The sequence below is a fragment of the Monopterus albus genome, unplaced genomic scaffold (genome assembly GCF_001952655.1).
Source record: "Monopterus albus unplaced genomic scaffold, M_albus_1.0 scaffold434.1, whole genome shotgun sequence".
Classification (NCBI taxonomy): Eukaryota; Metazoa; Chordata; class Actinopteri; order Synbranchiformes; family Synbranchidae; genus Monopterus; species Monopterus albus.
Window position 1 is genome coordinate 341667 of NW_018128314.1, and position 27788 is coordinate 369454.

Genomic DNA, 27788 nt, shown 5'->3' on the forward strand with positions numbered 1-27788 from the left:
CACCAGCGAGGGGACATTCCATGGGGAGGCAGGGCGATGTCACGGTCCTTGATTTTAATCTATTCATAAAGGGCTTTTGAACCACTCTTAGTCTGACCCATCACCCAGGACCTGTTTGCCTTGGGAGACCCTACCAGGGGCATATAGCCCCCAACAACATAGCTCCTAGGATCACTCGGGTACTCAAACCCCTCCACCACAATAAGGTGGCGGTTCAAGGAGGGGTAAATATATTTATATAGTTTTTAAATAAATATAAATAAGTGTTCAATCATATCCACACCAATCAACCTTTCATCTTGCTGCATTTTGCAGAGGAAATCCATGGCTTGAAAAAGACCTAGGCTGAGTAAACTACCTTTATGTATAAAAGGACTACTCTTTAAACAAAGAGTAGGAAAACTGTGATCTGTGAAATAACCTAGTAACTTGCACCAATTTAAAGAGATTTATGTTTCCCCAAAAAACTGACTCAAGGTCTGCTAAAAATTTATGTCAGGCTCAGTGTAAAGTAAACTATTCCCCTACTTAGACATCATGTCATGTTGTTTGGCTTTATTTATAGTAGGTTATTAATGTAATCGATAGCCTTGTCCCATTTATCAGAGCATACAGAGATACTCCATGTACTGCTGAGAATAAAACACAAGTTGAAGAGCACAAAACCATGTGTTCTGAAGACCTGCCAGAAGTGGTGCTCATGATAAATGTGCTCTCCTCAGACACAAAGAGCTTTGAAATCTAATGAAATCTTAACCCTTGACAATCTAATCACACTCCATGGCAGCTACAGGTGGCCATGTTCGCTAATTTCTCCCAGATGCTTTGACTAAAGCAATCTGCTTTATGGTATAATCTGTGGAAACAATTTAGCATCAGGACTCATTATCTTCCTGCTGTTTGTTGAACATGTCTTACATTGTGGATCTTGTCTGGAATACAAAGAGGAGTTTGTGAAAAGCTAACACAAGATGCATCGTTTTGACATCACATGAGTTCTTACAACTGTTAGAGCCAGGTTAGGCACAGAGTCACTGAGTCTGGTGTTTCAGCATTTTGGTTCCCTGTTGATAAAAAAGACAGAGAGATAACCTTTGATCCATCAGAATAACCAGGAATGATTTCTGACATGTTCTTTGTAACAAAAAAAAAAAAATCCAATGTTTCCAAGTGGCAATGTGGCAGACAGACTGTGCAGCAATCTGTGATTTCAGGACACATGTGCAGCCCAGGCTCAGACTTCACATTTCATTCCAACAGCGTGCCATTGAGGACCTGCAGAATGAAGAGGAGAAAGTGAACCTGCTGACCAAAGAGAAAACCAAGCTACAGATGCAAGCTGAAGATGTAAGTGCATATCATGTACAGTATGTATATTTACTGCACTGACAGAGAACGAAAGAGGCAGCGTGTTAGTGATTAGCTGGTGCATATATTGGAGCATTTAGCATTTATATTGAACTTTCCAGGTGACTAGAAGGAGGACTCCAACTTAATGCTAATGTTGCTCCGTGTCTGCTGCATGTGTAAATAATCAGCTGTTATTATTTTGAGTCCGTTTTCTGTCCTGTGCCACTCTCACCAGCCCCAGCTTGACTCTGACCCTGATTGGCTTATTACATTCACCTGTCACTCATTAGCGCTGCCTGGCCTGCCTTTATAATCAGGAAGACTGATGACGTTACATACTGAATTGCTGCTGTGTCTGCAAATGTATGTAAATAAAATGAGTATAACTTCACAGCTACATCAGTCTTCCTCTTACAAATAAAAAGTTGAGTTTATTGCCAGTTACAGTTTGTCTTATAAAGTACACAAATGCAGACTCCAAGACAAGGATATGTTCATTAGCAAACTAAGCTCTAATAAGACACAGGCAGGTGTCCAGATAAGCAGTCAATACAGGAAATAACAGAAACTACACAAGGAGAGTCTAAGAGTTTTAGACTCTAAGACTATAGGTAAAGCTGTCATCAGGACAGTGTGAGACAAGTGGGCCTCCCCCTGTTTTACAACCCTGGGCCTAATGCCACCGTTGATGAGCAGCTGATGCTATTTAGGGGCCGCTGCCCCTTTAGGCAGTATATGCCATCCAAACCAACAAAATACAGTATAAAGATCTGGGCTGCCTGTGATGACACTACCTCATATGCTTGGAACTTGCAAGTCTACACAGGGAAACCTGATGGAGGAACCCCTGAGAGAAATCAAGCTATGAGAGTTGTCCTGGACCTGACTCAGCAACTTTGTGGACACAACGTCACATGTGACAATTTTTTTTACCCCGCACAAGCTGGGACAGGTGCTCCTAAAGAGGAAGCTGACCATGGTGGGAACAATTCAGAAAAACAAGTCTGAGCTTCCACCCCAACTGTTCATTATAAAGAAAGGTCCTGTCAGCTCTTCAAAGTTTTTGTACTGGTGTCCTATGTGCCAAAGAAAGGCAATAATGTTCTTTTGATGAGTACACTGCACAGGGATGGGAAAATCTGTGGCCAAAAACCACAGATCATCATGGACTACAATGCCACAAAAGGAGGGGTGGACAACATGGACAAGCTGGTGACTGCCTACAGCTTCAAAAAGAGGACACTACGCTGGCCACTGGTAATTTTCTTTGACATGTTAGACATCTCAGCATATAACATCTTTGTCATCTGGATGGCACTGAACCCAGAGTGGAACAGAAGGAAGCTCCAGAGGAGACACTTCTTTATGGAGGATTTGGGAAAGGCACTGGTGAGACCTCAAATCCTTAGTAGAGAACATATTCCAAGAACCCCATCCTCTGCATCAATCATGATGAGGATTCAGGAGGAAGCTGCTGGTGCCCCATCCACCGGACCTACAGAACCAGAGAGCCTGAGGTAAGTGTAGGATGCTGTTGCAGTATTTTTGTGACACTCATGCTTTGCTAGAGAGAGAGAAAGGTGTTAGGTGCTAAGTATAATTCCTATTATAATAATTCTTTTCAATATGCTAGGTTGCAGGCGGCAGCAGCAAAAAGAAACACTGCGGAGTGTGTGTGGACCCAAGGCAGACCGAAAAACGCAGCACACATGCATCAAGTGCAAGACATACTGTACATATGCAACACACAGTAAAACTCTGCCCCTCATGTTGTATAGGTTGGCATGTGTTCAATGTGTTGTGTAGACTGTGATGGTTACTGTATGTGTTCAGCCTGTGTTGTGTAAACTGACCTGAATGGGTTAAATTTTAATTGTTTCAATTAAAAATCAGTAGTTGTGAAAAATCTTGCTTCTGCTCATATCTTTATTATAATCAATTTTCTTTAGCAAAAAAATCAGTGGCTCCACCAGACCCACAAACATTGGCTGAGTAACAATATGAGTAACATTTCTAAAGCAGTTTAAAAAATCAGTAGTTATGAAAAATTGTGCTTCACTTGTAAAATTGATTTTTTTTCAACTTGTATCTAGATTATAATTGATTTAATTACATTTTAACGAAAAAAAGTAGCAGCACATAATTCATAAATGTGATCTAACAAAGGTAAAGGGCAAATGTTAACCTTATATGTTGTTTACATTGCTTGTAATTGGAATGAAGTAAATATCTGAGTATTTTAACATAAAATTGTTTGTGGTGAATTAAAAACCTCAAAATTCAGTGGGTCCACCAGACCCACAAACACTGGCTGAATTACAAATATTTTGTGTCCCACAAGGTTTACTTATTTGCTGTGTCTTAATGTATAACTGTATGGTGAATAAGTAGTTTAACTTTAATCATATCATGTAAGACAATAGATTTTTAAAGGTCGATGTAAGACCAATATATTAGTCTAACCTTTGCATCCAACAGAAGCATCCATGCTGCACACAGCAATATTAGGTTATGAACCAACTATATTACATTAAAATGCAAAATGAGATTAGTTAACCTAATTGTAACCTTGCTGGCCAATTGGTCTTGCCAAATGTTTGGAAATGCATAATTTTACACAAAATGGTCAATATAAAAGATGTTGATTACCAGCACAAAATATTTAAGTATTGGCAGCTGGAGTCAAGAAAATATTTGAACCCAGATCCTCAGTCCAGCTACAGTATATGGTACATCCTGCAGTATTTTTTACATTGTCCCTTCTTGTAAATTGCTCATGTTCAGTTGGAGTACCAGCTAGAACAGGAGCGCCGACAGCGTGGTGAGCAGGAGAGGAGCAGGAGGAGGCTGGAAGGTGACAGCAGATCCACTCAGGAGACCCTGGGAGAGATGGAGAAGAGGAGAAGTGGCCTGGAGGACCTGATCAAAAGGTCAGTCATAGATTTTCTAATATGTAAAAGAAAGTCCAGCTTGTCTTTTTCAGTCCAAATCACAAAGAGGTGCTACAATAAAGAAGAACATCCCATCCAGGAAAACTATTATTTGGGCCCACACAACAAACACTTGCTCTGTTTGTCAATAGGGCCAACACTTGTCAACAACTGTTGGATAGCTTTCCATTAAGTTTCTTTTCAGACATGGTCTGAGAGAATAAATCTCCCAGGGTGTGATAACTTTCTGACCTTTAGTGTCAACATAAGGTTGATATTGTAGGGATTTGGTAAACTGCCTTTTAACTATAGACTAGAATGCCATCAATTGGTTGCAAGCAGGTAAATACTAATGACTTTGGTGACCACCTCACCTTTTGCTCTAGCCCATATCTTCTAACATCTACAAATGTTATACCATCATTCAAGGTTCCCAGACAATTGATCCTAGAAACTAATGATTCCCTGGTGGCTCCTGAGGTTGACATTTCTGGGTTTTTCACAAGTTAACTCTATCTGCCGCTATCATGTACAGTAGATGATTACATTTGTCTCACTTATGTTAATGATTTCAATACCTGGAGTAGCAGCAGTCTCATCTGATGGGAAAGTATTTAGTGTTTAGGGCCCATTATCAGATGTTATCATGCTAAAGATCAGTATGTAAAGATTAACATTGCCAGTATGAGCATATTATTGTCTAGCTCAAAGCACCTCAGAGCATCTGCTGTAAAAGCTTTGCTCTGTTTTCCTCTCTCTTCCCTTTGATATTAGTTTCTATTCAATTTTTCTAGCATGAGCTATTCAGTTTACTGGTGCCCTATAACATGGAGTGGTAAGTTAAGATAAACTAGCCTCCTCCATCCAGTGACCATAAGGTAACAACAAACACACATAAACAATATCAGAAGTATACATTTTGCTAACTATGTTGTCAAACCTATAATACTTCATTTATATTGGGCTACAAAAGGCAGAAAAACTATGGCAAATGATTTTTTTTAATGTTTCTATATTTAAAGCAGATGCATGTGATGGCAGGTCTTATCCACAACTGTCTGTGGATGTTGCTGTTCTGATCATGTGTTACACTCAGAAATGAAACACACTGACAAACCTTTTGACACTGATATGATGCAGAAGAGCTTGGACCCTGGGAGGCTGTAATATTACTGCTCCACAGATCAGTCTACTCACTAGGAGGTTTCCACATCCCAAGGCATTCACAAACATTCTGACAGGTCCCTTTTCTGCCCTCCTTAATATGAGGGCAAATTGAATCATTCATGCAACAACAGTCAGCGAAGAGGAGAACCAACTGTCAGCTCTTGGTGATGCTACTACATCACACACCTTAGTAAACTGTGCAATAAAGCAGACAAGCATTGTTTCTGTAGTACTCCTGTTGGTAGCCGTTAAATAACATTTGTATTGGATAGATCTGAATGACAAAAGACCATGACGTCAGATGTATTATATCTGAAAAGGGCTAATACTGTACATCTTCTTATAAACTGTGTTCTTGATTTCACACAGGACAGTTTAAATAAGTTCTACTATTGGAAACGAGGACATGGCGAAAAATGTCACAGCATTTTTTGTATTTTTGGTGTTTTTCACTGTCTAACATCTGTTTCTCTGAGCTGGTTCAGCTGGGAATTACTTTTTTTTTAAGATGTTGCTCAGTGGCATCTGTGGCTGATTCTTAACTCAGGGTTCACTTACTAGCTGTTTGCTGGGCCTTCAACCGCATCTCACTGAGTTTTGCAAATTCATTCACCTGAAGAAAACAAACTCCACTAAAAAAAGCCGATGGAGTGTGGAGCAAAGTTACAGAAAATTCTAGGGAACCTGGAGTTAATTTTATTTTAGTCTTTTAATGAATACCGTTTCCCTTAATCAAGGGTTTAACTGTGTGTTATAATAAATATGTGGCTATAGGTAATTGCAATTGATGACAATTAAGTAGACTATTTTTTTTACCAGTGGTAGAATTCATTTAGTTTGTAATCTGTCTCTGAAGGAAGGATCTGGAGATCAGCAGTGCCTGCTCCAAGCTAGAAGCAGAAGAGGCCCTTAACACAGACCTGCAAAGGAAGAGCAAGGAGTTGCAGGTCATTCATTTACATATTATACAGGTAGTGTTTTGTGTGTGTGTGTGTGTGTGTGTGTGTGTGTGTGTGTGTGTGTGTGGTGGCGTTGTGGATGAGTGGAACATAATGTTAAACACTTGATGGAGCCATTTGTGTGCTCTTTTTGTGGCTTTAGGTGCTACAGATGTTTGTATACTCTCTAATGGTTAGCTTAGTTTTCCATTTAGCCAAACATACAAAACAAGTGGCTCTAATAAAATGAAGACTGAGCATTGGTCCATTATGTATCATCCACAACCGCCTGTAGAACAGTTCCATTCCTTCCCTTTGTGGGTCATGGCAATCCTGCTAGCAGGCAGATGACTATGTGCCTTCCACCTGTAGCCCCTAATTTCACAAAATGTGGTGAAAATTTTCAAAGTGCTGCAGGATAAAGCAGGTCTCATTTAATACAAGTACCTAGATAAAATCTTGTTCAACCTGCCGGTGGTTTTCAAGATTTATCATTTTAGATCATCAGGAGCACTGAGGGGCCATTCTCACGTTATATCTAACACACGGTTCTAATGTAAACAAATGAAGCAGTTATTGCATCCTCAACAAAAGTAGTGCTGTAGAAAGCATCAAACGATATGTGATTTTTGGTGAAAAATGGAAGCTGATGTGCAGTAGTGATAATACTAACATTATTGTTTTGGTCTGTATGTAAGCCCACCATTAGCAGCACCCACTTATCCTTTAGAGGGTTGTGCAGTAGCCCGGAGCGGGGATGACACAAAGACAATCATTCACACCTATGGACAATTAACCTAACCTGCATGTCTGGACAGTGACAGGAATTATGACTCCTTACGTCCACCGAGGAGGTTGTTTTTGGTTCTATGTGTTTGTTGGTTAGCAGGACTATGGACAAACAGCTGGATGGTTCATCTGGATACTTGGTACAGACATTGTTGGGGACCAACCCTAGAAGTGATTAGATTTTGGCTGAAAAAAAGTCAAGGTCACAAAAAATGTAAAATTCCCATCTTTAACATGGGGCAGAATTAAAAAAAAAAATCACCTATGTCAAAGTTATCAATCATCTTTTGAGACTAGACACACATACTGTATGTAGGGGGGTCCGATGTCTGTCACCAGACCAAATTTCATCCAGATCTGATCTGAATTCTGGGCTACTGCTTTTATAAAATGACTTTAGAAACAAGAACACTCAAAGAGCACACATACCTCTGCAAAGGCACAACATTCAAATCTATTTGTGGTTGCTCAACATTCACAACAATATTTCTCAATAAAAGATTGGTGCATCTCATTTACAGTATCCCTTGGCGACAGGAACTAGAAGTAGAGCAGCGTTATCACACTGCTGGAGATTTGTCAAACACACATTTTCACTTGTCACAGCAGGAAAAACACAGCTGTAGCAAAAACAATATCACTGGACTTGCTCCATTTAGATGTTCCGGTAAATTATGCCAGGGAACGACATATTTTTCCATACAGGCCATTTCTGTTTTTCTGTATCTTTATCATTGTGGATCATATGTAAAGTTAGGCTACTACTGACATATAATTCATGCATAAGGGTGATTAGAACTAGTTCATTATAATAGAGATACCTTATCAACTTCATTCTAAAACACTCACTTCAATTCTGGTGCCTGTAACATGTTCCAAAAAAAGTTGAGGCGGCTGCATTTCAGGGCGATTGGTTCACAACTCCCACGCTCTTTTCTTTCTTCCTCATCTTAATTGTAAGCCATTTCTCAGAAACTATCATCTTTTCACTGTCTCATTCTTGACTTTGCTCACTGTCAGTGTCTGTATAATTCTGTTTGTCTGTGCAGAAAGAACGCTGTTCCAGGCTTTCTTACCTCCTGCCCTCCCTCCCTCACTGCATCTCAGAGTTAGTTCTAAGTGGAAGAGACAGGCATTTAGTCGAGCAGAAATCAGCTCCATACACCAGCTGGGAGCGGCTCAGATGGTGATAGCAAAGGACTAGTAAGTTAAGTGTAGCCTTTCTCCACCCACTCCAACCCGCCTACCCTCACCTCTTCACCTCTTTCCTACAATCCCCATCACACTGGACTGTTGACCCCAAATACTTAAACTCCTGCACCTTCTTGACCTCAGCCCCCTGTAACCTCACTGTTCCACTTCCCTCCCTCTCGTTCATACACATGTATTCTGTGTTACTATGACTGACTTTCATTCCTCTTCTTTCCAGAGCAGACCTCCACCTTTCCAGGTGTTCCTCCACCTGCTCTCTGCTCTCACTACAGTACACTTCTTGTCCATTCCTCAGGCATCTTCTCACTCTCTAAAATCCTGTTGAACAAACTAGATAGAAACTCCACTGCTGTCTCTCCTAGACACTTCCACACCTCTACAGGTATGTCATCTGGACCAACAGCCTTTCCACTCTTCATTCTCCTCAGAGCCTTCCTCACCTCATCCTTTCTAATCTCTGCTACTTCCTGCTCTACAATATTCACCTCTTCCCCCCTTCTTTCCCTCATTTTCCTCATTCATCAGCTCCTCAAAATACTCCTTCCATCTTCTCTGCACACTCTCCTCACTTGTTAGCACCTTTCCATCTGTCTTTAATTGCCCTTATCTGTTGCACATCCTTCCCATCTCTAGCATTGTCTCGCTAATCTGTACAAGTCCTTCTCACCTTCCCTCATGTCTAACCTGGCATACAACTCGTATGCTTTCTGTTTGGCCATTGCCACCTCCCTCTTCAGTGCAAGTTTTTGTAGTCCTGTCTTCAGTCCTTTCTACATCCCACTTTTTTAGCTAGCCTCTTGAATGCTGTCCTGTACTTCCTCATTCCACCACCATGTTTCCTTATCTTTCCTCCTTCCAGATGACACACCTAGCACCTTCCTGTCTCCCTGATCACCTCTGCTGTAGATTCCCAGTCATCTGGAAGTTCTTCCTGACCACCCAAAGCCTGAATTCCTTATGACAGTCTCTTTTGCAACTTCCACCACTTGGTTTTTGTCTTTCCTCTGCTCTTCTTCCTGACCATCAGAGTCATCCTACACACCGCCATCCGATGCTGTCTGGCTACACTTTCTCCTACCACCACTTTGCAGTCACTAATCTCTGATTGCCTCATCTACATCAAATGTAGTCTACCTGCTCTCTACCTTTCCCTGTCATTGTGCCAATGTTACGAGTCCCTATTCTCAGACCTATACTCCTGCCTTTCTTCTGTCTATGAATCCTTCTACCTCCCCTCCTTCGACCAACAGTAGTCCAATTTCTGCCAGCACCCTGTTAGGTCAAGAGCACTGGTGGCGGTCGTTACCCCACGCCTCAACTGATCTGGTATGGAATTCACACGGATTTGAAGGTTTAAATTTGGCATGTTTATGCCAGATGCCCTTCCTGATGCAACCCTCTTTTTATCTGGGCTTGGCTAGATTTATAGAACTGCATTTAACCAGATGCCCTTCCTGATGCAACCTTCTATTTATCTGGGCTTGGCTAGATTTATAATAGAACTGCATTTAGGCCACGTAAATACACAAGTACTTTATTTTCCCAATGCACATTCCTTTCTTGTAGTTTACACTTGTGCCATAAGGCAACATTGAGCTACTGTACTGAGTCCAGTTCATGTTTTTACACACCTGGCCAACAAAAGCTTATTTGTACAACTTTGAACTCAAACCCTGTTCAACTTCAGACCAGAAAACCAAAAGTGCAGACATGGGATGACAAGGTATTCAGCTTCAAGATTTTATTGAAATTCACATGACTCAAAGAACAGTCTTCAAGCTGCAAACGAAAGGGGAAACAAAGTCAATACACCAGTACATTAGATTGTCTTCAGCATGAAAAACCAATCCACATTACAATAAGATTTTTGCATCTTAATTTAAAGGATGCAATTAAATTTTTCCTTGTAATTGGGACAGTGAGTCAATATAGACCGTTACCTGCAGTACAAGGGTAGATGTACTTTGTCTGAGTCTGGTCACCTGGGAGAGAAATCAAAGATGAGCACAAAACCAGAGTGGCATATTGTTTCACTGCAGTATGTTTGTTTACAAGGGATCAAACACTGTATATTTAATTTATGTCACTTTCTATCCAGTGTACGTTAGATACAACTGTTGAATTATAGGCCAACAGTTCAAAGCCTGAGTAGTGTTTCACATGGCTGGTAGTAGTCATAGGTCTCAACCACAGCTGGCTTCAGGTTCTGCACTGGGAGCTCTTGTACAAGTACCAACTGGAGGTTGACTGGCATAATTTTTTGCAACTGTGGGCAAAAACCAGTTAGTTAAAAGCAGTGTGAAAATCATTTGCCCTGCAACCCCCATAAATTCCTGACCTCTTGAATGTAAACCACAACATGATCTTCCTCTTGTTCAATACGATCCACCAGCAGGGCACTTTTGAGCTGTGGGGAGATGTTCAGTGTTGGTAACCAAAAACAAAAAGCATGTTTCAGGTGAAATTCACTGCAATACTCACCTTGTTCATAGACTCTTGGTCAGGAATGAACCCAGAGAGCATTTTGATATCCAGGATCACCATGTTTGTACTGATCTCCTTTCCACTATATCTGGAATGACTACATGTCATGTTACTCAGGGAGAGTTCACCTTATTCTTTGTAGCTCTGATAGTCAAGCATAACCACCTGGCACTGTAATGTGTGCAATAGCTACATTTTCAGCAAACAGTTACTTGGTACAGTGCGTTACTGTCACTACTTTAACTTGCTTACTTACTTACAAAGTGATGTTCAGAGTCAGTCTGGGAGATCTGTCATTGCAGTCAATCACTGGTCTGACACGCACACCGAGAGTTGTGCCTTTGGTAGGAGTTGGGATGTTGTAGTGAAGAGAGATCTGGGAAACAAGGTTTAACATTTCCTAAAACGTTCAATGAGTCTTTGTTTTATGGAGCATCCTTTGATAAGTGTCACCTAGTTTTCACAGAGGTCCATTTTATGAGCTAGTTTTAAACTGGTGCCAAGTTTAAAACCATGACAGGATGACCAGGTCCACAAAACTCAATAGTTTAGGAATCAGGATCATGCCTAGTCATAGAGCTTTATACAGCCAATACTACCTGCTCTGCAAAGTTAATTATGCTGAGCAGTGGCATCTGGAAGCATGGTTACAAGAGGAGCAGAAAGCAGAGAATGTGGCCTATAATGACAGTGTAGCAACTGATCAAAGCTCCAAGAGGAACTCCTGTTAACAGAAGTGCTCCATTGACTGACCTGCACTGAGACACATGCAGTACCCTTCACCTCCAGGCTGTAGCTACTCATCACCCCCCTGCAGCATCTTCTCCTGGTACAGCAGTTTGTTTTTCTGGTTCACATCAAATACCAGCACACCACGGGAAGACTGGACCGTCACTGTGCTTGAACCCATTGAACTGAACACCAGAGTGGCGTAGAGAGCCAGAGCCTGAAGAGCCACCACTGTGTCCTGCCATACACAGCTCAACATAAAGCAGGTCTTTTACAATAGTCACTTTCAAAACTAAACTAGCAGTAATCATGGCAAATTCAGAGGACTAACCTCAGTTGGTGTCAATTATTCTAATAGGGCTGTAACTTTGGTGTGATCAAGCACTGAATGTTGAAGTCTCAGGTGGTGTGAAATCCACTAGTGTCTAAATTGCCATTTTGCATTCCTTATGATGCATGGCCTTAAACCCCTCTTTATAGCCAAATAGTGTCTCATTTAACTCCAAGTAGCTTCCATATGAATGTTCCAGGCTCTTGCGTATCACAGGATCCTTTTAACGGATTAAGACATGAATAGTATGAGCTTTTGATTACATTCAGGGACCACAGATACAGTGAGTGGCTGCAGTCATATGCAATTAGTTAACATTTAGTGGTTTATGAAAATTTTACACCTCATGGTAATGTCGTGCACCTCGTAGACTGCTGTTCCTACATTTAGGGAAATGTGAGAAAAGACTTGAAGCAACAGTGAAAAGCACATGATCTTAAGTCAGGGGGCTCTAAAAACCAGAAGCCATTCAAAATGCATAAAGCCATCAAGTGTCATAACCACTTTTCTGCTCCATGTTTCTAATGCTGCCAGCCAATCAAAATGCAATACTAGTTAAACTACAGCCGTGAGGTTGCATTTGTGACAAGTTAAAAATGTTTGCCACTCATGAAATTTCAGTCATCTTTGAAATGGCACATTATTCCAATGAGGCACCACAGTCAAGACCAGTAATTCATTGACAGGTGGGTTTCATTCAAACCTTAATGTTTTTGGTCATTTCTGTGCAAAAGCCGTCTAGAAAGGTATCACTTCCAACTGGACATTTTGCCATATTCAAAATTCATACCCACTACTATTACATGTTAAATGCTAGCATCACTTATTCATACCTACAGCTTGTAAGATATGAATGTATACTAAAGGATTTTGTTCTGAGAAGGCATTTTATTCAGCAGGGAGTGGGTGATACAAATAACCTGGAAAGACCAACAGAAAAAAAGGAACTCAACTCCAATGTACCAGCTTTAAATATTTATCTGCATTATATGCACAAAGCTAAGGGCTTGTATTTACAGGGTATTCTAAAGCTTTTCCTTCCTGCAGTTCAGACAGCCTGAGATTGATACAGCAAGTCTACTCACATTTACAGACACTTTCATCTCCAGGAAGGCAGCAGTGATGTAAGCAGAGAGTGCCACGCTAGATGACACACCACCCTGTACAGAGGAAGCATCCAATTTTTATCTACACACCAACCTTCAGTTTCATACAAGTGTACGGGTGCCAGCAGCTTACCTGTATTCCGTTGTCGTAAATTCTCCGATTATTGAAAACAGCCATTTTCTTGTTGCTGGCTCACCAGCCAAGTTTTAGACTGTTCATTTACATTTGGGTCAATGTAGACTGAAAGACTGTGCTTTGACAAAAGTCCGCAGCACAAACGCCGTCAGCCTGAGGAAAGTAAAACATAAAATGCCAAAACAGGACGCCGTCAGCCTGAGGAAAGTAAAACACCGACATAAAATGCCAAAACAGGGAGGAAATGACATTTCCTCAACTTCTGCAGCTGAGTGCAATCATATGTACCAGTGTTGAGGTACACTGTGCTGTAAAGATTGATCAGTCACTCACCAAGTGTTTCCTGGTACTACTCCAAATGTGCTGAAAGAGCCGTTATCAAGTTTGTACTTCAGCTCTCTCTGGTAGCCTACTAAACAAAAACATGCTTAGTGTTAGACCAATATTGTGAGGATGATGGTTTCAGACACCTGACAGTAAGTGAAGGGTGAGTGGAGGAATGTGATGCATCATTTAGAGCTGCATTGTTAGAAATGGCAAATGTCATCCTCTTCAAAAGCAAACAAGACTTGCCACTAATTAGGAAGTTGGTAGCCTTTTCCTTGAGGGCTGGGTCAGCTGCCCTGTGTTTGTCAGGTACTGGAGGATGTAGATATCAGGGGCCAGAAGCACCATGTTCTGCTCCCCGCATCCATATGGCATTTGCAGCAGCCCATCCAGGTTCTGTAGGGCTCTGCCCAGGATGTCACCTGCACAAAGAGTCAGTAAGCCCAGTGTGTCTGTCAAACTTGCCAGAATGTTCAGTTAAATGAACTCTTGTTCACCCAGGGCTGATACTGAAGCACTTGCAAATCCAGAAACCACATTCTCAGGGAGGCGTACATCTATTTTGTCTGTCAAAGCTTGTCCTGTAGAAAGACAGAAGTCACCTTACAATGGTGAACTACAATGGTGAACCTCAACAGCAATTCTTTAGATCAAGTGGAACAGGTCAGAAAACTGGACGTTCCTCCATTAGGTTATCAATACAGTTAAATGTGCATCTAATTATTTGTTTAAGTCAGTGGAAACAGTTTCTACTTTAAACTGTTATGTCCCCAGGTGTCAATTCATCCAGTTACTTAAACCCCACCCCCCATTTACATATGTTAACCTTGAGTTCTGTCAAGTTTATTCTATGAAACCGAGTGCACAAAGATGCCAAGGAACTGAAAATAAAGTTCTGTACCACATGTGTAATTTCATAAAATTGATTTCAGTTACTTGCATTTGAATATACCTAGCCCTACCCTTGACATGGGCCAACACCCTGGGTCTTGTCGTATCTAATGTAGCAAAATTTTGGTGGAAGCATTTGGCATCTTAAGTTGCTCTGAAGAAATTAATCCCACCTGGCTCAATGTCCTTCAAAGTGTTGACAGCAATGCTAGCCACAATTCACTCGATTTATTGCAACACTGTCACAACCCCTGTCTCAGATTTACTTTACCAACTTTCACTGAGGTGGTGCTCAGTGGTTTCATAGAACAGCAGTTCCTCTACCTTTAATATTTTACACTGGTGTGCATCAGAGTCAGACCTTACCCAAAACTAATGGGGTCATGGTCCAGCTGAAGGTTTTGCGTTCACTACCACACAGATAGGATCTGTGCTGTCACCAGAAAAGGGGGTGACTGTGTAATCCAAGGACGGTGCTGGAGTCACAGTGACCTGTTTGAGACAGTTAAATGCAGCTGTTGTGTTAATTTCTGGCAATAATCATGTTCCATGCCAGTGTGGCATGACCATGGCAATATTGGTCATGTCTGAAACTGCCTACTACATAGACTAAAATGTGCATGTGAGAATAGGACTGAATTATGTAGTATGGAAAAAAGTACATGTAGTATGCACAATGTATAAAACTTGCAATAACATACAGTATGTCATTGCTTCAATATCAGCCCAGGTGAGAATTTAGTTTTCCAGTGTGGTCCAACTAATGCCACTTTAGAAGTTTCCCTGACATGTTAATGGATTAACATACGAGCTCAGTATTTAGCAGGCATAGCTGTAGTGTAGTGGTTCATGTGATTGTTGGCTTGAAACCTTTGACTAAAATTTTGCATGCATGTTTAGGCCATTTTAGACATCACCAAGGTAACCTTTTCATTTGGGTCCAGTAGAATGATTTACCATGATGCAGCTGGTCAGGTAGTTGAAGACTGTTGCCTTCAGTTTGAAGTGCTCCCCCCGGATGATGGAGTAGGGCAGGGTGAGCTCCAGGAAGAAGGGCTGGAAGACAACGATTTCTGTACGAGGAGCTAATCCAAAACTTTGAGGGGACAGACAGAAAGCCTCCGTCTCCCAGGTGGTGATGGTGTCTGGGGCAAGTGAGGGACACATCCTTTGTACCGGACTCTCCGGAACAACAGACACTTAAACCGCTCAGGTTAAAGAAAAACTGTGCCTAGATCAATGTGTGATTAGTGACAAATTTTAAAAAAAAACCCACCACACACCAGAGACCCTGTTGCTGAAAAGCCAGGAACAATGTCAATTTCGCACCACTACATTTTATAGCATCTCAAACACCCTAAAAGCCAAAGTCTGAATGTGCTTATCCTGTCACGGCACAATGACCTAATCTTTCAGTGGCAGCCCACCTGACTTCTACCAGGTCCCATAGCCAAGTCTCAGGGAAGAAATTGTCCCTACTGATGGAGCCGGAGTATTATTTGGCACAGGAGCTGCCAGTGCAGGAGCAAGTTCTTTAGACACAAGGGGTAACCCAAAACCTGAAATGAAGCCAAGAAGAATTTAACCAGATGTTGACAGCTCTGACAGTGAAATGTTTACATGCTGTTAAAAGAAACTCACCAAAGCAGCCTTGGTAATATTCTCTTCCTTTGAACTTCACACATGAAGGCATTTGAACAAACAAGTTTGTTGCCATCTTCAGTCCAACATTCTAGACAAAATGTATAATCACTTACGTTCATGACATGTGCAATGTTTTATCTTGTACATTAAATGTCAAGTACCTGGAAAACTGTGTAAGGGTCGACATAGTCACCACTCCCAGGATATGGTGGGAAAATTGATCTTTTGGCCCTCAGTCAGGCATTCCGTAGAATCTTGAACTTCATATGGAATATAGGATACACTGGTCACAGGCAGCAAGTTGAATATCTGAAAACAAAACTAAACTTCCAAGTCTTTGGATTCCAGGCTTACTCGTCTTCAAACATCTGTGACAAGCATCAAAACACTGCCTTTATCCATCTTTCAGCTGCTTCCATTAGGGGTCACCACAGTGAAACATCAGTTTCCACCCAACTATCTTCATCATCCTCAAATCTCACAGCAATTAATTTCTACACACCGTTACACAAAAGATTACACATTTTGATCCCAGCAAGTACCTTGTCTGCATTTGAAATTTTGAAATGCAAATTGTGCCAACAAAAACCCAGGACTTTTGCACACCTTAAGACTTGTTTGCAGGAGGAATGGGACAAAATTACACCAGACACTAAAGTAAATAAAATCGTAATCTTTCAGAAACATTGTCATAATCACATCATCACCCCCCTCCTTACTGTTACTGTTTTCTTCCTTAGTTCCCAGATATCCTTTTTTTAATAAGCTAATTTAAATGTTTTTTTCATGATTTTCTTCTTCCAAGCCAGTGTATCTGTTTCAATATGAAGAGGTAATGATGTATACCAGCTCTTAAATTAGCACAAAGATACTTTTTCTTCTTTGATAAATTAAAAAGTACTTAATTTTCCTTTAAAATAGTCATGTTTAATCTTACAATGTGTAAATAGCTTGGGCTTACTCCGAACCTCATCTGCCCAGTCCTGTTTACACTTTTTTCCCTCTCATCAGTTTTTCAATATCAGTTTTTTGCAAATGGTAAAACTCTTTTTTAAACCCATATTTACAACACTTTATATTATGTGTGATTTTTAAGTAGCACAAAAACTACTGTAGTTTTATGCACAATTTTAAATATTGAACGCCAATGAATACAAGTGGGTCCTCAAATAAGACTTAAAAGTAGACAGGGAGGGGGCCTGCCTAATATAAAGCGGCAAGGCATTCCACAGTTTTGGACCTACCACAGCAAAGGCTCTATCCCCCCTAGTTTTCCGCCTGGCCCTCGGTGCCTCCAGAAGAAGCTGATCTGCTGATCTGAGGCACCGCGACGGATTATATGGACGCAAAAGTTCCACAAGATAAGATGGTGCCAGCCCATTTAAGGATTTATATGTAGGCTGTTTCATGTTTCCCTACTTTTTCAGAATCAGAATCAGCTTTATTGCCCAAGTGTGACGGATGCACGAGGAATCTGACTCTGGTATATCGGCTCTCAAAGTGCACATTGCACATTGAGAGCCGAATTCTAATCACACACTGGATCTTGGAAAAATTCTTCAAGTTTAAAACCTTTTAATAATGTACACTGTATAATTTGTTCAGAACAAAATGACATCACAGCAGTCAATGGAAACCAGTCATCAACCCATGGAGGCTGTGTTCAAAATCAAAGTCGAAAACTGAAATCACAGGCTCATCCAAGTTGTATGAATTTCATCACAGCAACTCATAATGTGATTCAGAAGTGTGTGTAGCCCCCACCTGCCTGTATGCACTCCCTACTACATCTGGGCATGCTCTTGAGGAGTTGGTGGATGGTGTCCTGGGGATCTCCTCCCAGACCTGGATCAGGGCATCAGTGAGCTCCTGGACAATCTGTGGTGTTACTTGATGCACCGATACATAATGTCCCAAAATTCTCAGTTGGATTTAGGTCAGGGGAACGTGAGTCAATGGCATCAGTCCAGTCATTTGGGCCACATGGGGCCGGGTGTTGTCCTGCACCAGAAGGAACCCGGGGCCCACTGCACTAGCGTAAGATCTGACAGTCGCTCTGAGGATTTCATCCTGGTGCCTCACAGCAGTCAGGGTACCATTGGCTGTGACATGGAGATCTGTGCAGCCTCTCAAGGATAAGCCTCCCCAGATCATCGCTGACCCACCACCAAACCTGTCATGCTCGATGATGTTACAGACACCATAACATTCACCACGGCATCTGCAGATTCCTTCACCCCTGTCACATGTGCTCAGTGTGAACCTGCTCTCATCTGTGAGGAGACTGGGGGCCAGTGGTGGTCCTGTCAATTCTGGGGTTCTCTGGTGAATGCCAGTCGAGCTGCACGGTGGGCTGTGAGCACAGGTTGTACTAGAGTTTGTCAGACCCTCATGCCACCCTCATGGAGTCTGTTTCTGACAGTTTGGTCAGAAACATGCACACCAGGAGCTGCTCCTGAGTTGATACCCTTCTATGGCCCTGTCCAGCTCTCCTAGTGTAACAGCTGGTCTCCTGGTATCCCCCTCCATGCTCTCGACAAGACTGTGCTGGGAGGCACAGCAAACCTTCTTATGACTACATGTATAGATGTGCCATCTTGGAGTAACTGGACCTGACCTGTATAACCTGTCTGGGCTGCAGGTACTGCCTCATGCTACCAGTAGTGACAAGGACACTAACAAAACACAAAACCTGACAAGAATCAGTCTGGAATGATAACATGAGAGCATTTGTCTGTGGCCACCACGTGCAGAACCATTCCATTTTGGGGTGTTGTCTTACTTTTGCCTCTCTATTGCAACTGTTGTCACTTTCATTTGCACCAAAGCAGATGAAACTGATTCACAATCACTTGTGGTTTCTAAATAGACACACTGTTATCCCTGACGTTTAACTGATTTGGTGTTATACTGTGATGATTAAGTGTTCCCTTAATTTTTTTTGTTTTGTTTTGGGTTTTTTTGTTTGTTTGTTTTTTGAGCGGTTTAAAAAGGCTACAAGGATGAAACAACTTCAGTGAATCCAATACAGAGCAGGCCAGACCATTATCTCTAATTCTGATATAGTGGCATATGGGAATACTGTAGTGTTATATCAGCTTCTACACAGTAATTGTCAGTTCTAAATAGGACTTTTTGTACAGTAACCTTACAAAATAATAGTTAAATAAGGGCTAACACTTGGCTTCAGAAGTAAGACTACCGTAGGTTACTAGTATAAGTAGTAAACTAGTGAGCTGGACATGGTAACATTAACCGTTTACAGCAAATAAACACTGTTTAATCCACTCAGACATTTTTCCTAATGTGTTTTTGGTTTTGGAAATGCGACAAGACAAAAACCTCCAATTATACCACTTGAACATTTCCTAAGCTTTACAGAGCCATGAGTACACTGATTATAACCACTGTGGTCTTAACAGTGGAACAAAAGTGCCACCAAAGTAAACTTCAAATAGCAACAAAACGAAGGAAAAAGCCATTGGAACAGCGGCAACACAGATTATTATAACAAGTATTTTTTGGTGTGTGCAGTGGAAAACCTAACACAGCAATGGCCGCCTACCGTAAATCCTAAGACATTGCTGATAGCCTTGTACCACATAACTGTTTTATAATTAAGATAACTTGGCATGGTTTGGATTACTGCATAGTGGTTTCAATACTCTCTTTACTCCAGCAGTTAGTCTGCCTCTGCACAGAAGGCAGGGGAGTTTAGACTGAACCTGTTCTTGTGAATCTTACTGTGCCATCCAGATAGAATCAAGCATGTCTAAGTGTTTTTATCTGTGTCACTGGCGCATGATGTAGATGTCTGTCCCTTTGAGGGGGTAAATGAGGAGAGGAAGTGAGACTGACACAGAGATATTAGGAGTCATTTCAGAGTTCAGGTGGCTCTGTCGATGCCTCTAGGAGGCAGTTTCAACCAGAGGTTTGTCAGTGGAGAAATAAAGAATGTCTTTGTGGAGTGAAAGGTGATCTGTGTGTCCCGAGGGTGGACATGTTTTTACATTTTCTGTAGCTTTGGCACTTTCCTTGTCTCACAATGAGACTATTATGTGGGTGTCTCAGTGCATGCATGTGCATGTTTCTGCTCCTCCAGCTGATAAAGATGCAGGTGCAAAAGCTGACCAGCTGATTATACAGCCCATCTGTCTCCCGCTGACATCTGGTTTTGACACATATATCTCCACAAACTAGAGCAGAATCAAAGACAGCTTTGTCTGTCAAATGATGACGCTGCCTCTCCCTCTCTAGTCTGCTGTCATTCAGGGCAGTTGGCTTGAGGGAGTGTAGTGGAGGTCGCAGATCTTCTGTCCTGTAAATAGCCACAGTCTCTTTAGTGGTTTTATGGCATCATCATAGAGCAGTTACACTCGGTCAGGGTGCTGTAAAGCAGGGGTTTTCAAAGTGTGGGGAAGTGAGCGTCTCATTCATCACTATTGGTGTCGCCTACTCTATGTTCCACTCTGCCTTAACAGTGGCTTTCAATAATAAATGTAAACATCTTTTAAGCAAACAGTTTTGCAACACAATTCCACTCAAGGACTATTACACCAATTTCTTTAAAAACAAAAAAATGTATCCAGTGTTCTCTCACATTTACACTTGATCTGCAAGCTATTCTTATATAAAATTTACCAATTAACCCTCTACAGTCCAATCACAAAATGAAAACAGACACAATGGCCTTACTAAAACAGCCCGATCCAACAAAATCATATATTGTCTTGTAGCAGATATCTAAACAATCAGCTGCTGAGAGGGGGGCAGTCAGGTCTTCCACGCCTTGTCCAAACAAAAGACCCCATAACTATGGTTGGTAGTTTACTGACCAACCATAGTTATGGGATAGCATAAAGTAAGCATCAGCTTACAAGTCAGTCATAATGTGGAACATGGGCTAACTGGACAAAAAACCCCACAACACAGCAGGCAACAGAAAAGAGGGCTCCTGTCTCTTTTGCCCCTCACACCAACCTGCCAAACAACCAGTGCACAGGTGATATTAATTCATCTGTCCTCTCCCGCTGTTCCCCAGTGACACATCAACATTAGTGGTGACAAAAACCCAAATACCTTCTCGGCTCCTATACATTGTATGGTCTATTTGTGCAGTTTTACTCAGGTTAAATGTTTGAACACGTCAAATTCTGTCGTCACCAAACAAGACCATCACTGTGCACCATGCCCAGCGCTGCTTTTCCTACCACTGTCTCCACACTGTGCGTATTCCATATAGTGGGGAAAATAATTATTTGATCCCCTGCTGATTTCGTAGGTTTGTCCACTTACAAAGAAATCTTACAAAGAAATGAAGGGTCTATAATTTTTTATCATAGGTTTATTCTAAGGGATAGAAACAGAATGTCAACACAAAATCCCCAAAAAGCACATGATACAAATGTTATAAACTGAGTTGCATTTCAGTGAGTAAAATAAATATTTAATCCCCAAGCAAAACATGACTTAGTACTTGGTGGAGAAACCCGTGTTGGCAAGCACAGAGGTAAGATGTTTCTTGTAGCTGGTCAGCAGGTTTGTGCACATCTCAGGAGCGATTTTGGTGCACTCTTCTTTAGAGATCTTCTCTAAATCCTTAAAGTTTCTTGGCTGTTGTTTGCCAGCAACTTGAAGTTTCAGCCCCCTTCATAGATTTTCCATAGGATTAAGGTCTGGAGACTGGCTAGGCCACTCCATGACCTTAATGCCTTAATCCTTTCTCCCAATCCTTCTCTGAATCATTTAGATGTTCACTGGCAAACTTCAGATGGACCTGTAGATGTGCCTTCTTGAGGAGTGGGACCTTAGGGGTGCTGCAGGATTTCAATCCATGGTGGCGTACTGTTTTACCAATGGTTTGTTTGGTGACTGTGGTCCCAACTGCCTTGAGATCATTCACAAGCTCCTCCTGTGTAGTTCTGGGATGATCCCCCACTTTTCTCATGATCAACCTTACCCCATGAGGTGAAATCTTGCATGGAGCTCCAGACCGAGGGCGACTGATGGTCAGTTTGTATTTCTTCCATTTGTGAATAGCTACTCCAACAGTTGTCTCCTTCTCACCAAGCTTCTTGCTGATGGTCTTGAAGCCCATTACAGCCTTGTGCAGGTCTACAATCTTGTACCTTTCCTTTGACAGCTCTTTGGTCTTGCCCATGGTGGTGAGGTTTGAATGGAAGATAGATAAACTCTGTGGACACGTGTCTTTTAAACTGCAGCACATAACGAATTGTCATTAGGAGCACCTTCTTAAATTGACAGGACTAATTTGGGCACCACTTGAGCACATACCCAGTCTGTGGGAGCCAGAATTACTGTTGGCTGGTAGATTAATGAAGCCCAAAAAGAAGATTAGTGGGTTCAGAAAGAGAGAATCAGAATCAGCTTTATTGGCCAGGTGTGTTGGAAACATGAGGAATTTCACTCTGGTACAGCAGCTCTCGATGTGTACATATACTGTATGTCAACAAGCAAGGGAATGCGTGTATATATACTGTATATACACAATCTGGATTCAGTGGATCTATATGTACAATGTAATTTACAGGTATTGCAGTGGGAAAAATAACATTTGTATCATGTGCTTTTTGGGGAGGTTTTTGTTGATATTCTGTCTCTGTCCTTTAGAATAAACCTATGATAAAAATTATAGACCCTTCATTTACCTACAAAATCAGCAGGAGATCAAATAATTCTTTTCCCCACTATATACCTGCCATGACCGCGAATCCTCTAGTTTTCTACCAGAAGGTCCCATCTTGATCCCAAAACTTGTTTACATGGTCTCTTACTGTCATTAACTAGAACTTCTGTATAAATAACACTGTGGCAGTGGAGCAACACTGGGACCAGTCCATGAAAACCCAAACTTTAAAACTTCATCGCCATACTTGCTCCATTTTCTGCTCACCCCAGACTCTGTCTCCTCTCTCACAGAATAAATACAAGTAGATCCACTTTGCCTAACACATAGCGGAGCTTAAGTTTGATGTTTACAGTTATTATTTCTGGTTTATCTTTTTTCACACTGCTCCTCCCTTGAAATTCTCTGGCTTGCCTCACATAGAAAACTGCTGAGGGTCATCACAATCTGAGGAGAAAGAGCTCAGTCATGCCCTGTGGTCTGGTTAGTTTATACCAGATGTTTCAGAGTGAACCAGATTTGGAAATCCCATGTTTTGCTATCCTAGATCAGATAGTCCACATTGCTTTTGTGCCAGTTTTTCAAAGCGACATTAGATCGGATACAAACCTTCTTTGATGACCAAATCTAGATTTACTATAAATGGGACTATACATCACATTGTAGGCAACTACCTGTGAAAGGAACAAGAGGTGAATTAGCCAGTGGGAGGTTACTACTGTATGATTTTTATTAAACAGAAAACGGCATAGTAAAACAATGCATCCCCCCTTCCATTTTCAATTTCTTTTAAGGAATCAGGCTCCTCATCTGACCCACAGCAAATACAGTAAATACAAAACACATTATTTATACATTTGTGGATATCTAGAACATACAGCTTTAAATCATAGAAAGGCTAAATGTCCAATAGTTATTTAAAAAAAAACCCTCAAAGGTCCTCATTGGTGGAGACCTGCTCTTTGAAGTTCATCTTTTACATGATAGAAATTGTAAATTGTTGTATTATTTGACTAATTTTAAAGCTTTATTACATTTTGTCCCAGAATCCACTTCTGCTGGGATCAGGAAAAACCCGTTTTTTTTTTTTTTTTTGTTTGTTTGTTTGTTTTTGGATCCGAGGTATCTCATTCCTACTAAAAAGTAAAACAAAACAAATAGGTTTGATCCAGATCACAACTGTGATTAGATTGCTGTATGTAGGCTAATCTAATTTGATTCCAGTACCTGTTTTTGGAACCCATTTTCAAAATTTGATCCGATCAGATTGCTTCTGAACAAATGGCCCCAGAATTCCCCTTTGATTAATAAAGTATCCTGTCTGTCTCTGTCATTTCAGATTAATATTTTAATGTGAAACACTTTGCGGTCTAGATAAAATCTTCTTTGGAATCCGCTAGTTGGGGAGCACTAATGTAGAGCAACAAAGTCTGAGTTTGGAGGAGGTTAGGATAAAGGGATGGGTTAACAAATCCCAGAACCAAAGGTTGCTTGTTTCCCCACTTCCAACCAGGAATCATGACTGTTCCACATGTTTATTGATGTAACCATGGCATCTTGACAAAGGTCCTTTAACCTTAAGGATGTATGTAACTGAAATCATGGTTTCTTCATAAACCTAAAAAGAGGTTTTTAATGCCAAACCTAACGGTTGAAGGCAGGCAGTGCAGAGGCAGGGCTTCCAGTGTTTGGCTTTTCCCCTGCGACTGACACCGGGGGATCTCACAGGATAGAACTGCCCACGCCGCGGAACATCCCCTCAGACAGCAGTGAGGAGACATCAGTTATGAGGCCACATCTGATTGTAATTCATGGACAACTATTATGGTTTCAGAGTACACTGGAAAAAAGAACTTTAAGCCCATACAATTATGGAGCTCCAGCCCTCCAACCATTCTCGGCAATGATGGGTTAATTGTATTTCCCCACGTTGCTCCATTGAGTGCTCTTAAGTATAAAAGAGTGTGTGTGGGACAATTTCTAATGTATTTAATTTTAAAAGGTGTACAAAAGCAACATGTACACTTTTTCTGCCAGAGATAAGTATCCCAAACTATAGTCTGGCTCAAACATTTTAGCACTGTCGGTATGTTGTATTTTCTACAAATGTATTACTGCCACAGTATTTATTCTGTGGGAAGTAGGAATTTAACAAGAAACAGATATGTGAGCGGGGAGCTGCGAGAGACAGACAGGCTGTGCATGCATAAGGGGGTGTGGACAGAAAAATGCTGGAGGGGCTCAGCAGTATATGTGAGTCAGTCATTCAAGCTGCTGCTGCCTCACCATGGCTGTTCTCTCTGCAGATGTCCTGCGCTGGCATGTGAGTTTTTAATTTTACTTTTTTTGTTGTTCTGGTGAAACTTTACTTTGAAAGAAACATCTAAATAGTAGCAGGGTTAATGGCTTCGTGCTTGTGTTTTGGGGGAAAATACTGATGTTTGATCAGACTTTTGGGACATTTCTAAAATGTTTAGATAAATGTATTAGAATGAATCAAAAATGCTAGAACTGCAAGATAGTTACATGTTCATGCATTTATTTTGCTTTATAATGTCTGATAGGTTCATGTGTGAGCGTTGGCTGGCGTGTAGCCGGTGAGCAGCTTTCATCACATCAGTGCGAGAAGGTGGTGTCGGTGTGAATGGCCCTGGGCTACACGCCATGTCAGCCAGACTTCCTGACATTGATAGAAACTGGAGATAGTGCAGAACATGACATGACTTGGAAGGATGGAGTCAGAATGGGAAACTAGCAGCACAAAATGCAGCTTTGGCATGAGATTAGTGGAACAGGACAGTGATGTATTACATCATTCTGATTGTTTTGAATACTGGACTCAAAATAATATTAGGGGCATTTAAACCCATTTTAAATGAGCACAAATGATTATATGAATATTGTAATTGGTGGTGGAGGAAGTATTCGGAGCCTTTACTTAAAAATGGCAATGCTAAGCTATGAAAATCTCCATTCTAAGTAAAAGCCCTGCATTGAATGGTCAAAATGTACTAAAACAATAAACCCCTTTTTTTTTTTTTTTAGAAATGATGCTGCTGTTATTCTATAATACATTATATTATGAAATGACTAATTAATGAATGAATAAGCAGCACTTTACTGTTGTATTTTGTTCAAGTGGAGCAAATCTGAACCATTGTGTTTTGTTGGATAGTTAAATCTGCTGCAGTGCATCATATTTTCTGTGTGCAAGGTTGTATGTAACTAGTAGCTGGGCATTTCCCCCAATGAGTAAAAAGGGAGAATTGCATTTTCAATGAAGATTTAATCTCACTATCAGTCTTTTGGTTTGCCAAAGTATTAATAAAAATGTAATTTAGCCCCCAGATAGCATATATAAGCAGCATTTGAACAGTTAATGAATAGTTTATAATGAAGTCAAAAGCAGATAAAAGGACATATTGTGCTGACCAGTGCAGCCCTGCATTCTGCATTCATATGAATACACCAACTTGCAACCCAGATGCTATCAAACATAAGAACTTCCTGTCATTTTAACATGATTTGCAGATTTATATACATTTTTTGTATTACTAAAATATTGTTATTGAACCTTTTGTAACAGGTAATATATGCAGTATACTGTAACTTTAGCCTGGAAATAAGCCTCATAGAACTTAAAACATTACAAAATATACACCACAAACTCAGTTTATAATGAATTAGATACAATTACCATTTTGACTGCTATTCAGTCTTTGACACTGCTTGGGAAAGCATCAGATTCTCAAACCAAGAGAAAGCAGCGAAAACATAACCCAGCTTCCTAGAATGTCATGAAAATGGCACAGATGCTTTTTGGTCTCTCTGACCGGACATAGCACAGCCCTGGGTCAGAATACAGATAATGATGGTGGCTACAGACATTCTTGCTCTAAATTGCTACCTGAGGAAAAAGTTTGAGGGATGCCAAATCCCTGGAGAAAGCAGAGTCTATGAGACAGCCTCACCACATTTAACTGCTGCCCTGAAATAGCAAACACTCCGTGGAGGTGACGCCCTACTTGGCACTGTGAAACCAGAGTGTAACAGCTCAACTTCTGATCTGCTGTATCTGTTTTATATTTTAGTGGAAGCAGACTGTTCTGAACTTCCTTCTCTCTTTAGGCCCGCATCGAGGAGCTGGAGGAGGAGCTGGAAGCAGAGCGGGCCATCAGAGCCAAGGTATGCTCTACCTACTGTACACAACTGCAAGGCTCTGTACTGTACAATATCTCCCCCATAACGAAGAGCAGGTGAACATTAAATTTGTCTGGCAGGCTGCAGGGCAGGTAAGAGAGTGCCAGGCAGCTCTGGGATCAGCTTGGCTCTGCTGTAACATCCAGACCAGTGGTGTTGAGAGCAGTGTTTGGATCACAGAGAACATTGAGAGACAGAAAAGAAGAGTGCAAAAAGATTGCTGATGTGTTGGCAGCCCATTGTGCATGTGTGTTACGTGTTGCACCTTTGGTCACCTCAAATTATCTGCACCTGTGATAATAAACCAGGGTGAGAGGAGACGACAGGTTTCTGATTAACATACAGGGCAATAGCATCCTCTTACGTTCCCCAGTTGTTCTTCATCTCTCTCACATGCACACATATCAGAGCACCTTCTGGTTCTTGTAATCCTCCCGTCTTGCTCCTAGAAGCAAATCAGAAGAGCTGGACATTTTTTACTGCCTTCCCTTTCACTGCAGCAAAGTTTCCAAAACATCTTTGTAAAATGATTTCAGCACAGCATGCCTGATTGATATAAAGCTGATCTATGAAAGCGGCCGCTTTAAGCGTTTGTTTTTTCAAACGAGACACTCTTAAATCGTGTGTATTTAAGCCCCAGAACCAGTTCAAACCTCTTAAGACCTGACTGAACTTTCCATGTTACAGTAGGTAAAGGCAGAAATACCAAAGGTGCATATTTCACTCTGTTCAATGAATGGAGTGACAGCAGACCCGAGGGTTTGCTTTGCACGTCTCCTCACTCTGGGTGGTATTCCTAATGGTGCTATGTCGCCCCCCACACACACATCAGTCTCCAGGGGTGAAAGGGGCAGGCAGAGACATGCAGGTCTTTATCTGCTCCACAGCCCGTGTCTTTAGAAGAGCTC

At 41.3% G+C, this 27788-nt stretch overlaps 1 protein-coding gene and 1 long non-coding RNA gene across 8 annotated transcripts in view; one reads left to right on the top strand and one right to left on the bottom strand.

Annotated features, from left to right (window-relative positions):
• Positions 1–27788, top strand: part of LOC109952124 (myosin-16) — a 68212-nt gene that overhangs the window by 21963 nt on the left and 18461 nt on the right. For 5 of the 7 annotated variants that reach the window (XM_020587009.1, XM_020587010.1, XM_020587012.1 and 2 more), the window contains 4 exons: positions 1261–1347; positions 4135–4280; positions 6304–6394; positions 26809–26865. In XM_020587009.1, the coding sequence (XP_020442665.1) occupies positions 1261–1347; positions 4135–4280; positions 6304–6394; positions 26809–26865 (381 nt within the window). Of the gene's footprint in view, positions 1–1260; positions 1348–2222; positions 2868–2983; positions 3083–4134; positions 4281–6303; positions 6395–24967; positions 25004–26808; positions 26866–27788 lie in introns of those variants that run through there. The other 2 variants (XM_020587014.1, XM_020587015.1) reach the window with 2 other exon arrangements.
• On the bottom strand, positions 15858–16230 carry LOC109952127 (uncharacterized). The gene is made up of 3 exons (XR_002273708.1): positions 16196–16230; positions 16032–16122; positions 15858–15949 (listed from the first exon to the last, which is right to left on the bottom strand). It is a non-coding gene; the product is annotated as an uncharacterized LOC109952127 (long non-coding RNA).